At 39.4% G+C, this 13,725-nt stretch overlaps 1 protein-coding gene across 1 annotated transcript in view; it reads left to right on the forward strand.

Annotated features, from left to right (window-relative positions):
- Positions 1-13,725, forward strand: part of LOC111934701 (transcription initiation factor TFIID subunit 4-like) — a 146,630-nt gene that overhangs the window by 12,612 nt on the left and 120,293 nt on the right. The window contains exons 3-7 of the mRNA XM_023934879.2: positions 6,191-6,322; positions 6,598-6,825; positions 7,670-7,792; positions 9,439-9,528; positions 11,353-11,610. Coding sequence (XP_023790647.2) covers positions 6,191-6,322; positions 6,598-6,825; positions 7,670-7,792; positions 9,439-9,528; positions 11,353-11,610 — 831 coding nt within the window. The remainder of the gene's footprint in view (positions 1-6,190; positions 6,323-6,597; positions 6,826-7,669; positions 7,793-9,438; positions 9,529-11,352; positions 11,611-13,725) is intronic.

The following is a 13,725-nucleotide window of genomic DNA, read 5'->3' on the forward strand; positions in this document are numbered from 1 at the left end:
TGATAAGTATTTGCTTCAGCAATAGGGGTTTTGGACTTAGAACCCCTGGTTTTTGAAGGTTTTCCCTTGTGGTCCCAAACTGCTCTGCCTGTCCTGTGTAATTGCTCCCAGTCCTGTGTCCTTCTGCCCCGTTATCCCAAGAGAGACATTGGGCACATGAGGAACAGAGCAGCATCTCCCTGCTCTGGGTTCTGAAGCTCCACTCAGTGACACTGTGATGGCAGTGAAGGTTCTGTCTCTGCTGTCTGACCTGTTAGAGGTTCTGTTCCCAGTAATCTTCTGTAATTTTGTGTGAATATCAGGCTTTTAAAGGGATACTTTAGGTCAGTTTCACTGTATTTTTACTAGGCTGAGAAAAATCAAATCTCTGATAAAAAGTTTCTCTGCATCTGACATTTAAGTGCCTGTTCATGTGACCTGTAGCCAGAGGAATTGAGAGGCAGTCAATCAATGTGTGAAGTTTCTCCATGAACTCTTCAGGAGTTCAAGTCTTGGGAGGCAGAGTTTGCTAGTGGGGAATGTTATGATGGATTAATAGCAATTTGGGCTACAGCCATGCCTGGAGGAAAGGTTGTATGAGTTAGTTACTGAAAAATTATGTGGTAGTTGACCATGGCTGGACAGCAGGTACCCACCAGAGCCTCTCCATCCCTGCCTTTCCTCAGCTGGCCAAAGAGAGAAAATGCAAGGGAAGTCTCATGAGTCAGGAGAGAGATGCCTCACCTGTTACTGAACAGCAAAACAGGTGTGACTGGGGGGAATTAATTCATTACCAATCAAATCAGAGTTGGATAATAAGAAATAAAAACTAAGTCTTAAAACCCTTCTCCTCACGCCTCCTTTCCTCCTGAGTTTAACTTTACTCCCAGCTTTCTCCACCTCTCCCCCAGTGCTGCAGGGGATGGGGAATGGGGGCTGTGCTCAGCTCATCCCAGGTTGTCTCTGCTGCTCCTTCCTCCTCAGGGGAAGGGCTCCTCACACTCTTCCTGTGCTCCAGTGTGGGGTCCTTCCCCCAGGAGACAGTGAGCTCCATGAGCTGCTCCAGCCTGGTCCTTCCCATGGGCTGCAGTCAGTCCTTCAGGAGCTGCTCCATCCTAAAAACTTCCCATGGGCTGCAGTCAGTCCTTCAGGAGCTGCTCCATCCTAAAAACTTCCCATGGGCTGCAGTCAGTCCTTCAGGAGCTGCTCCATCCTGATCCTTCCCATGGGCTGCAGTCAGTCCTTCAGGAGCTGCTCCATCCTAAAAACTTCCCATGGGCTGCAGTCAGTCCTTCAGGAGTTGCTCCATCCTAAAAACTTCCCATGGGCTGCAGTCAGTCCTTCAGGAGCTGCTCCATCCTGATCCTTCCCATGGGCTGCAGTCAGTCCTTCAGGAGCTGCTCCATCCTAAAAACTTCCCATGGGCTGCAGTCAGTCCTTCAGGAGCTGCTCCATCCTAAAAACTTCCCATGGGCTGCAGTCAGTCCTTCAGGAGCTGCTCCATCCTAAAAACTTCCCATGGGCTGCAGTCAGTCCTTCAGGAGCTGCTCCATCCTAAAAACTTCCCATGGGCTGCAGTCAGTCCTTCAGGAGCTGCTCTGGGTCCCTGTGGGGTCACAGGTCCTGCCAGCAAACCAAAGCTGTTCCAGCTTGGGCTCCTCTCTCCACAGGTCCTGCCAGGAGCTGCTCCAGCGTGGGGTTCTGGGGGTCACAGGGGGTTCAGGCACCCCCTGCTCCCGTGTGGGGCCCTCCAGGGCTGCAGGGGGGTCTCTGATCCATCCTGGACCCCGTGGGCTGCAGGGGCACAGCTGCCTCTGCCCAGGCTGGGGGAACCTCAGCTCCAGCTCCTGGAGCAGCTCCTGCCCCTCGTGCCCTGCCCTGGGGGTTTGCAGAGCTGCTCCTCTCACACATCCTCACTCCTCTCACCAGCTGCAGTTCCAGGGGGATTTCTCCCCTTTCCTAAAGGCTCCCCAGAGGTGCTGCCACTGTCACCCATGGGCCCAGCCTTGGCCAGTCCATCCTGGAGCCAGCTGGAATTGGCTCTGCTGGACACAGGGGGAAGCTTCTGGCAGCTCCTCACAAAGCCACCCCAGAACTAAAGCCTGGCCATGCCAGCCCAGTGCAAGTGAGCTCCCAGATTTGACCTTTAGATTCTGCTTCTGCCAGTGCCTGTGATCCCACTTCAGTTTTCTCTTTGTTCAACAGTGCCCTTGATTGTTTGAGGCATCTCACATGGCATCTTAGCATGACCTTTTGAATCTATAAGAAGTCTTATAGATTAGTGATTAGAAATAAAATTGAATTTCATTTCAGATTTTTCAAATTTAAATCTAAACTTAAAGATCTTCTGAAAATTGAGTTTAGCACATCACTTAGTGAAGCTGTGTGTTGGAAGATGTAAAGAGGTGTCACAGTCTGTTGTGAAAAACTTGGCTTTTGTGTTAGTGTTTGTTCAAATGCTACTGAGGTATTTTCTTCTTTTTGGTTGATAGTGACGAAGTTTATTGAAAGGAATGATAATGAAAAAAGTATGGAACTTATTTATCAAAAATGAGCTCTAATGCAGAGCCTGTGCTGCTGGTACCTGGAGGGTTGGTCAGTAGGTGGTTCTGTAGTACAAAATAAAAGGGAATCCCAAACCTGCTCCCAAGGATTTACACACTAACTCTCTGGCAGTTTGACTTTAAATACTCAATGCAGTCTCTAAAACTGGTACAGTCCTGTCTTGGCAGTGAGAGATAATCTTTGGCTGTTTTGACTGTTTTCTCTGTATTCAAGGTACTTGCTTTTTCAGAGGCAGCCTTGTGTATTCCTTGAGGTACAGAGCCAGCTTGTTTGTTCACAGCAGGTACAATGGATTCTCTCCCAAGCTTTGTCTCTCTATTTGCGTGCCCAGAGCTCTGGGGAGAAGGAAAGTGGAGATGCTGTTTAAGGAGTGAATTTAGGGGACACAGAGTATTTCTGCACTGTGAACAATTCCCAATGTGCTCTGACTGCCTCAGTGGAAGTGACTTGTTGCACCCTGAAATGGGAGTCACTTGTGTTTACCTGTGTGACCTGGGCAGGCAGAGCAAACCCTGGGACACCCCTGTCCCTCCTGCAATCCTCCTTTCCTGTGTAGCACTGTGCTGTGCTCCTGTTTCTGAGCTGGGAGGACAGAGCCAGCTCAGGTCTGGGTGTAGATGCATCCTCAGGATGCATCCTCAGTGTCCCCTTGGGCTCCTGTCAGTAGCAGGATACTGACTCTGCTCATTCATGGTCTGCCTTCCTCCTGTTATGTCTTGAGTACAGGGCAAAAGGCTCTTCAGTGCTACTTCCATGTATTTAGGGAATGTAAAAACATCTGATTTATCTAATAAAAAATACTAGTTACATTAAAAAACATATTTCTTTCTAACTCTTCTGGTAATTTCAGAATTTAATAGCATCCTACAAAACCTCAGCAGCTTCTCCTTAAAGAACATCATAAATTCTTTTAGATTATTGCAGTAGGAACTTGACACATTGGGTTACAATTTTTTGTTGAAATCATGTTGATAATTTTTGTTTTCTTTTTGACTTATTTCTCATGAGATCTGTTTACAAGTTTCCTTCCATAGAGAACACAGCTTTTTCTTTCAAAATAATTTTTATCAGTTCTCAAAGTGTTCATGTTTGGAACCCTTCAAGTGTCTTCTGACAACTTGTAGCTGTCACTTGAAGATCATTTCCATGATACTTAAGAATTTCTTCAGGCTACTTCCTTGTTATGTTTCTCATCTCCTTATTTCATACTTACCTTTTTAATCTTTCTGAGTTTTGGAACAACATTAGTAAACCATTGCATTACTTTGTTTGCAGTTCTCTGGTGGTGAGGGATTTCTTCATATCCAGCACATTACTAGATTTTACTGCCATTTTCTACCAAAGGCTTTTGTCACTATTGATTTTTAAAACCAAGGGTGAATTTAGTCTTCAAGTTTCACAATTTGCTGCTGAGGTCTGGAACATTGGAATACATTGTTAGTTGGGTATTATTAGTGAAAATTTATGTTTTAATTATGTGCAGTTTTCAGGTATGTTCCTGTGATGAATAATGGGCATTTATTAGCTGAGGAAAATTCTCTAGCTTGCAGTCTCACTGTCTGTTTGTGGATTTCTGGCTGCAGGTCTTGCCTGGAAGCAAGTAGCTGCCAGAAGTGCCCCTGGTTATCTGCTTTTTTCCCAGATCCTCACTTCTGGAAGCCCAGACTGATAAGGGGGCAAATACCACAGGCATGTCTTGTTCTTAGGCTGGAATCTGATTATAAGCAAGTGAACAAGATACAAAATATTTATATTTTAAATGCAGCTCTCATCAGGTTGATACAATTTAATTCAACCAGTATTTTAAAATACTTGGTCATTTTTCTAATGAAGGTGTAGGGTATTTAAAACAGAAAAAGCTTATGTGGTCCATCTTTCAGAGAACCTGACAAATCTGCCTCTTCATGATGATGCTGTTTATTGTCTCTAGGCTGTCTCAGGATGGAATGCAGCCCTAGTCAAGATTTTAAAAATCTTGAAGGCTATACAAACAAAAAAAGGGGTTTGTTCAGATGTCAGGTAGATTTATTTGATTTGTTTTCTTTCCTCCTTTTTTTCCCCAAGTATAGAAGATTGATATCCAGTAGATGATGTTGCTGGAATGATTTGTAAGCAATGCTTGGGGCTTTGAATGCCTGCCTGGGCTTCTGTTCCTTTTGGAAATATTTTAGAGTACACTAGATGTTCTTTAGAGAAGTATTTTATGTAGGTTTAGTAGACAATGTAAGAATCTAAAATAAGAAGTTCTTTATAAAATTGAAATTTTAGAGACATATGAAATAAAATCTAAATCAAGGAAAACTATTTTTATCTTGTGAGAAACAACATCAGCCATGATTTATTACTCTATCCACTTAGAAAATTTGTCTTTTTCAAGTGTGTGAGTGCAAATCTTAATAAATGCAAGTTATAAGACACCAGTGTGGCCTCCATTTTTAGTAATGTGTGATTCTCATTTTGTCATAATTGCCATATTGTGTGATGCATTTTGTTTATGATGGTATTTACATTCCTGCAAAATTAAATAAATTCTCTGGAGACATTTTTTAATTCCTAAATCTTGTCCTTTTGTAAGATGGCAAGAGATTTCAGTCTTGCAATGAAAGTAAATCATAAAATAAGTAATATGTTTGCTAAATTTTCCTGAGCTATAGAGTGTGCCCCTGACTCAAAGGCTGTAGGTCAGTCATTTTCCTTTGTCTGCATTTCACGTTGCAGTTGCTGTTTGGGTACAGAGCCTCTGTTCTATGACAAAGGTTCTCCCAATGCTTAGATTCCATTTCTCTTCAAGTTAATTTGTATATCATTCAATATCAAATTATTTTAAGAATATTTTTCTGCTTTCTAAATTTTCCATCCATATTAATTTTCATAACAAAAAATCACTAGAACAGGCCTGTAAATACCAAGAGGACCAATATGTGTTACTGGCAGTGATAAACACAAATATTGATGAGTACTGACACGTAAATATTACAACTAAATTAATGCATCAATGTAACATCAATTTTTTTGCAGGTCACATTTGTTTATTCTAATCTTTTCCATATAGCTTTTAGGAGAAATGTAACGAGTAATGGCTTTTAGGAGAAATGCTGCAAACCTGTCATTCAACTTGGGAAAGCTAATTTTTCTAGTATTTGTGAATATATATATATATATACACATACATATATATATACATATATACACATAATATTATATATAAGTATATATTATATGTTATTATATAATAATATTTATTATTTTAATATACTAGTATATTTTATATATTATCTAATTATAATATTGTATAATATGATTATATAGTATTACATATTATAGTATTATATATTATATATCTATATATAATATTATATGTATATATTTGTGTGTATATATATTCACACACACATATACACATTACATATATAAATATATATTATATATAATTATATAATATGTAAAAGATAATAGTATAATATATAATAATAAATATGATATAATAGTATATAATTATATGTCTGTAACCTAGCACATTACTAGGTTTGATATTTTTTTTTTCAGTATTAATTTTGATTATACTTGTAATGACTATTGTTAAAAAGCCTTGGAGATGAAGTTACTCAGGAGAAATGAAGTAAAATGTTCATTTTTGCTCTGTCAGCAGCCAGCATCCGTGGGCACGTCCGGCGTGCGCCTGGGCCTCCCCGTGCAGGCCAAGGTGGTGCCATCCACGGCTGCGCCCGCCAGCGCCGCGGCCACGCTGCCAGGAGGGGCTGTGCTGGCACATCCCACGGTCAGTCTGGGAACGGGAACTGTGCTGGGAGGACAAGGAAGGGAGATTTAGGGTGGACACACGAAGGAAATTGTTCCCTGGCACAGGGTGCCCAGAGCAGCTGGAGCTGCCCCTGGATCCATGGCAGTGCCCAAGGCCAGGCTGGACACTGGGGCTGGGAGCTCCTGGGACAGTGGGACTGGATAAGCTTTAAGTTCCTTTCCAACCCAAACCATTCTTTGGTTTTTTGAAAGTGAAAATTAATTTTTTTTTTTTTTAATGTAAAATATTTATAGGTATCAGTAGCTACGACGAGTGCTCAAAATTTGTTCAAGACAACAGTAGCAACTGGAAGTTCAGGTTCTCAGCAGGCTGCAGTGCTCAGTGGGGGACAGAGCCAGGGCTCTGCCCAGCCCCAGGGCCAGCCCCGGCTGCCGCTGCCCCCGCACACGGCAGCGCAGGTCCCGGCACAGCCCCTGGTCATCCCCAGCTCTCCCGTGCCTGGAACCACCGTTGTATCACAGGCAAGTGTGGAAACTGTGGAAACATTGTTTTCTTAGTACTTTAGGAAGTCCTGGGGTGTATTCAGAAGCTGGAAGGGCTTTTTCTTGGGGCAAGTATGTATCCCCTGATGGAACAAATTCTGGCAGACAGGAAAACCCTTCCTCTGGTTTTGGCTAAATGGGATACAAATTCTGGGACAGAGGAAAAACACTCATGGTCTGCTTTTTGTGGCACTAGTGAAAGAACCATTCTGTTCCTGTACCTGGAACAGTCAGGCCTTTGGTCTGTGGACTTCATGATTATCCTGTTGCTGGGCCTTTGGTTACACTGAAGTGTGATGTTTCTGTCTCTTGGAGCAATTGTGCCATATAAAAATAATGGCTTGTTGTACTGCTAATGAAAAAAAGATTAGATAGGATGATGTTTGAAGACTTATTTCTAATTTGATTTTACTGCTGTAGCTGCTTTGTACAAAAACATACTGAATCAATAATTTAACAAATTAAGATAGCTTGGGGGACATTTGTACACTGTCTATTGGGCATCTCAAAGGGGAATGCATCTCCAGCAAATTGTTGTGTTACTTCTCAAATTTATGGTTATTTGTACCAAAGCAGACTGTAAAATATAGAATATATTTATTTCATTGATTTTTGTTGTTATTTGTGAACTATGATGTTCAGTTACTTAAAAAAGATAAGAAAGTCTCAGGTAACAAGCAGTAACAGCAAAACATATTTCATGTATGGCCTGTCTGAATTAGAAAGAATTCATCATTTTCCTTATTTGTAGTGGTCAGAGCATGCATTGGTTGTGATGGAAAAATAGCATGGAGCTAATACTTGTTTTCTTTGGTTTCTGCAGGAAATGCAAGAGAATGTGAAAAAATGTAAAAACTTTTTAGCTACCCTTATAAAACTTGCTTCTCATAATTCACCATCTCCAGAAACGTCCCGCAATGTGAAAGCTCTGGTTCAAGATTTGTTGGTAAATTTTTAGTTACTTTTTATCTTGTCAGTTGTCTAGTGAACTTCTTATTTTTGGGTGCTAAAAACCAATGCTTTGATCTTAACTGTTATTTTGGCTGTAATGAAAGGGGTTGGGCTTCATCAAAATGCAGTATTCTGTATGTTACATATATTAAAAAATCTGTTGAAGGCAGACTTTGTCTTGGCTTTCGAAAAGGGAAATGCAGGAAAGAATTTAGTAGGCAGTTTTCAAAGCCACTCTTGTTTTGATGGGTAATATTTTGGTTGTTTCTTTAGTAAAATACAGGATTTTTCCTTGAGGATTCAATAAGTATTTTTTACTCCAAACCCTGGTCTTCTCTGAAACAAAAAGCTCTTAATTTTTGAAGCACAGAAGGACTGTAGATACAATCCCTTCACAACGTGCTTTAGAGTTTCTAGGACTGAAGGAAAAGTATTTTCCTGAGCTGCTGGTTTGCAGCTATTCTGCAGACAGATGCCCCTGCATGGAGCCTTGGTGGCACAGGGATTTCCAGAGGTGAAGCTGCCTTGGACTCATTGGAGCCAGGAAAAGGCTGGTCTTGCTGCAGTCTCCCATGCAACAGGTGCTGCAGTGAATGTATAAATGAGCTGCAGACACAGGTTACTGTGGAGCTGGGAAAAGTCAAGCTTCTTAAAAGAAATGTAATACAGTCTATGAAAAACTTGGATTTAAAAGTAGTTGTTAGACATTTCTTTGAATTAATTCCCAGAGAAATCTGTGTATTTTAGACAAGCCTAAGACCTAAGTGTGAGCCATTCAACAATCACATTCAGTGATTCCAGTGAAAACTTGTTCTAACTTTTACAAACATGAAAAGAGTAAATAAGTAAAGGTAACTACTTAGAGTATTTTAAAGAAGACATCAACACACATATATAATAAATATATTTATTGAAGCTTGTTTTGGTTTAGTTTTTCTCTGTTCTGTGTCAGTCAGGAAGACTAATTAATGTTTATATTACAACCTGATCTTGTAACTAATGATACTCTAGAAGTATCATAAAATGCATCCAAGTTAGAATTTTCTTGAATTACTACTAAATAAATGACTGATTATATACTTGATATGTTTATAAGTGTGTATTTTATGAGTATACATACAAATTAATAGATGAGAAAATCTTATATCTACTTATAAGCATGCTTTTTAGGTATGGCCATACTTTACATGTATAGTTTTATATATATGGATTATGCAAGTTAAATTGTACCAGCAGAATTGGTTTTGGAATTATTACAAAGGCTGACAAATTTAATATTTGTAAGGTTACATCAACAACCTGTTGTTGTTTTCCTTTAATTTTAAAGAAAGAAACCACTGTGTAAATGTTAGCAAGACAGTGGAGTCCCAAAAGAGACTTGAGTCTTTCTGGGGCTTTGTTTTGTCTTAGGCTGTGCATCCCCAAGGAAACTGTCTGAATTTTGAGTGGTAAGTTACGAGTTTGAATTAGAGTTTGGCAGAAAGACCTTAGAGAGGATTTAAGGGACTTCAGCTCAGAAAGTTTTTCATATGGTAGCCTGTTTAGCTAGAGAGATATGTGCATATTGTAGCTGGGAAAGAGGCAAGCAAACAACTGAACTGAGATGTTGATGCTTTTTTTTTTTTTCTCTTCGTCCTGAAGGATGCAAAAATTGATCCAGAAGAATTTACAGGCCGCCTTCAGACAGAACTCAAATCATCTCCTCAGCCATATCTTGTACCTTTCCTTAAGGTAATGTGAATATTGTTTGGATAAATCTATTTCAATGCAAAATTTTGTTACATTAAGTGTTAGAATATACTTTTTAAATAGTGTTGTCTTCACTGGTCCAGAGCAGGAATACACTTCCTTACTTCTAAATGGTGCCCATTTCTGCCAGGATCTTCCTGGCTGCAAGTCCTGTGCAGGCTCCATGTGTGTCAGGCCAGGCAGGTGCTGCTCACAGAGAAATAGGGACTTCCCAAAGGAGAGGGCACCTCGTAGATTTGGGACCTTGGCTGAGTTTTACCAAAATGTGTTTGTCATCCAGAGCTGATCTGGAGTTCACAGCTCGAGTAGCCCTGGTCTAGAATGTTGCAGTAATTAGATTTAAAAAAAAACCAAAAAAACCCCAACCAGTTACTCCCTCATTTTGAAACCGTCCATTGGCTATTCTGTAGTGATCCTTTACTTTTAGAATAAATAGACTTTCCTGTGGTAGTGGGTGATTTTTTGTGAAGAAATAAAACATTCACATTTCAGAAAGTCCCAAGTTATTTTTACAGAATGCTTCAAGTAATTTAATAAGCTGAAATTTAAGAAGTTTCCATAGTTTGGAATAAGTTTCATAAGTTTGCATTTGATACGTTTCCATACTTTTTTCCTAATCTGTGTTTGGGTCATTGATAACTCTCAATCCACATATAACAATGATTATGAAAAACTAAACTGGATAATGTGTTGATTACATGATTCTGCTTCTAATCTGGAGTTAATCAACAGTAGAATTTCTGATATGATACCAAATTGATTTATGGTGGGGTCCTAAGTTAATATATGTGGGGGTAAATTTAACTTTTATTGGTTCTGTAAATTAGCTACAATAACTTCCATATGCAGGATTATATACAAACATGAAAAGCATGTTTAAGTTTCCAACAAAACCACAAATATTACAGTAAAAGTATTTTTGGTCTAGTTCAAAACTCTGTTTGGGGGAGATTTTCTCTCTCTTCTCTCACTGCAACTTTGCTTCAGAACTTCTGCTCCTTGTTTTTCAAGTTATCATCAACTCTTGTTTGTGGCTTTTACTGCAGTCACTTCCAGCATCATGATAAGTTTTGATTTATTTTCTTTCTTTGAAGTCCTTTCTGGGCAACAGGCATTAAGTTTTTAAATCAATATTAGAAGTTTGGAAAGAACTGTAGCTTGGGCTAAGCACTTGCATTGTACAGCTGCCTGGGGGAGCACTTCAAAAGAACACTTCTGCCACTTAAAAAGTAAAAAGTTTGTTCATGAAGGTACAGTACAGCCTTTTAGAAGTATATTTTCCTTGAAATATTATGAGCATGGGGCTTACAGAAATACACTTTTCTAGTCCACTCACAATACATTACTTCAGAAATAATACAATAAAGAGCTGCTGCTGTAGGGCACCGAGAGTGAGATCATCTGGTTCTGGGTACTGGAGGGGGAGCTGTGTTAGGGGGACTAAACTGATGCAGCTTGCTGGGAATAGGGTTCTTCCATGGCTCTGCCTTTTCTGCATCCATTTCTTGCCCTTCCAAAGACCTAAGCTACAAGTTCTAGATAGTCTTGAGAAGGAGAGTGTTACGTTTTTCTGCTACAGTGGAATTAAGGGCATGTGAAAATTTACAGGGTTGCTAAATCCAAATGGAAAGCTTATTAAAAACTGAACTTTCTCTTAGAAAATGTGTTCAATCTTAGTTGATGAGCAGGCAGTTAGTAAAATTGGAAAGAAAGATACATTCTTTTAATTATGTTTACAGCAAATTTCTAAATGCTTTTGGTCAATCTGCTAAGTTTGATATTTCATAAACTTTCTTCTTTTTTTAGAAAAGTCTACCTGCACTGAGACAATCTTTACTGAATAGTCAACATTTGGTTTTGCAAGGACAGCCGTCTCAGCAGTCACTCCAACAAACCAAGCTCTCACAAGTTATACCTCAATCTGCCTCGGGAAGCATTTCCTCTGTTGTCACGACACAGACAATAGGAATAAGGCAACCAAACAACATTTGCACAGTCTCTGTATCAAATACAGTGCAGCCTCCTCAGGTTAAGGTGGTACAGTCAAATCAGAGTTCTCAACTGGTAGGTACTGTAGTATAAAAGAGGATTTCTTGATGAACTGTATAACAGTTTTCAATGTCACTTTCATTGCAGCTTGTTTGGGAAAATTCTTTTTTGTTTGTATCATATTCTGTGGTATGTGGTAGTACCTCATTTTCTGTCATTTCACATTTATGCTCAACCATTACTTCAGATAAGATTATTAACATAAATTTAAGGAAGTGCACTCTTGGTCTTTTTGTCTGCAGTAGAGTGGTTGTTGTATGAGCACAGTGGAATTTGAGGGAATTACAAATGTAGAACAGAAAGCTTTCCAAAATTTACAGGCAAGAGTATAATGTTCAGTGTCATTAGGTATGCTGCTTTGCTTTAAAATTAAAATTAACTCTCTCATTTTAAACTCTTCTGCACATAGTTATAAAATCTTGTAGAAGAATAGCTGTGCTGTACCAGGATGTTTTGTTTAGCAATAATGCCATTCTCTGTTACTCACTGAGCTGTGTCTTTGTTGTGCATAGTGGAGTATTAAGTGCTTAGAGTTATTAATTTCAAAGGCACTCTCAGTAAGGCAGCTGTACAGCCAGGGAGCTACTGAGAGCGTGGTGACTTTATCCTGCTCTTACACAGGGTCTTGTGTGTGTGTGTGTTTGCATTGTAATTAAAAGGTGTTAAGGATTTTTACAAGGCCTTGAGTTTATACAGGCTTTACTACCCTTTGTGAGAGTTTCCTTGTCTCTGGTTTCTGTGTATGTGTGAGTAAAATACTTCACTTTCAGGTTTCAAAATCATATAGAGGTCCCAGAACATGTATCAAGTTGATAAAAATTTATATTAGCAAGGTAGATAATTGCAAATGTGATAATGCAAAACCTCACAATGATCTAACCTCGAGTTTATAAACTCTGTAAAGCATATAGATAACTTGTAAGGTGTGTGGAGAAAAATTCTTTTGCTTTAATTTAAAAGTAGCAGTGCACAGTCTGAAAATACCTGAGCTGTGTCTTGAACCTTACAAGGTTACCTTTCTACTGGTTAAAATAGGAACTTTAAAATAAAATTAATATCATTTAATAATCCTTTAGTGAGCATAGTTTTAATGTGTAAGAACATCTTAAGTGGTTAGATTTCTGACTCTGTCACACAAAGTTGGGTGTTTTCCACCTTAATTCAGCTGCTTCAATGAAAGTCCAGCCACTTGCATTCTTTCTTTTTCTGAGATGGCTTCTCTCCACCCTGTCTGGATTGTTGTATTAATTAGAAACATGTTCCTCACTTTTTTCCTCAAGTTTCCTGCTTTTTATGACATCTCTTTGATTTGTCCATGTTTCATGACTGAATGGACAATAGCTTTGGCTATTTCTTCTAGACAGAAGAGCAGAAACTGGTGATAATTACAGGCAGTAGGTGGAAAAATTACTTCCTGTCCCAGGTTAAGGAAATTTCTGCCTGAAGCTCACAGATTGCTTACAGGTAGAAATGGCCATGGCCAGTAAGTCTGGCCTTGCCTCATTCCACAACCTAAGGCTAACCTGCTGCCATGTAACCTGGCTTTTTCCAGTGTTGTGCAGCCCACCTTCAGTGCTCCTGTACCCACTAGGCAGCTCTCACCCCACCTTTTGAGAAACACTGATGTAGGACAAAAATGGGTTAAGATCACAGGAGTTTGTACTCTTATGATGATAGTTCTGGTGGAGTATTTTCTGACTGGGATAAAGCCAAATGTCTGGAAGAGGCATGTTCTGCCTGTCTCATGTCAATGGGTACTCTAAGCAAACAACTGTGATGTTAACCTGAGAGATTAACAACGTGGAGAGCTTTTCTGACACACACAGGAGGAGCTAAAACTGCTCAAGTAACATTGTGGAGATGGATCTGATGAGCAAGAGAAGTTGCTTTTCTGTCTGTAAGGAAGTCACAGGTCTAGGGCTGAATTTTCATTTACTGTGTACAGGAAATGACCATTGCGGGTCACAAACTGCACAAAGCAAAACTATGGTTAATATTATTTATTTTCTGGAAAATATATATATATATATATATATATGAAAATAGGGAGAAGACATTAAAATAGTAATTTATTTGCTTTAGTGTGAAACTGTCTTTTCGTATTTTCTTTAAATTTATCAGTCATTAGTT

This window comes from Cyanistes caeruleus, chromosome 12 (assembly GCF_971803275.1).
Source record: "Cyanistes caeruleus chromosome 12, bCyaCae1.hap1.1, whole genome shotgun sequence".
NCBI classification, from domain to species: domain Eukaryota; kingdom Metazoa; phylum Chordata; class Aves; order Passeriformes; family Paridae; genus Cyanistes; species Cyanistes caeruleus.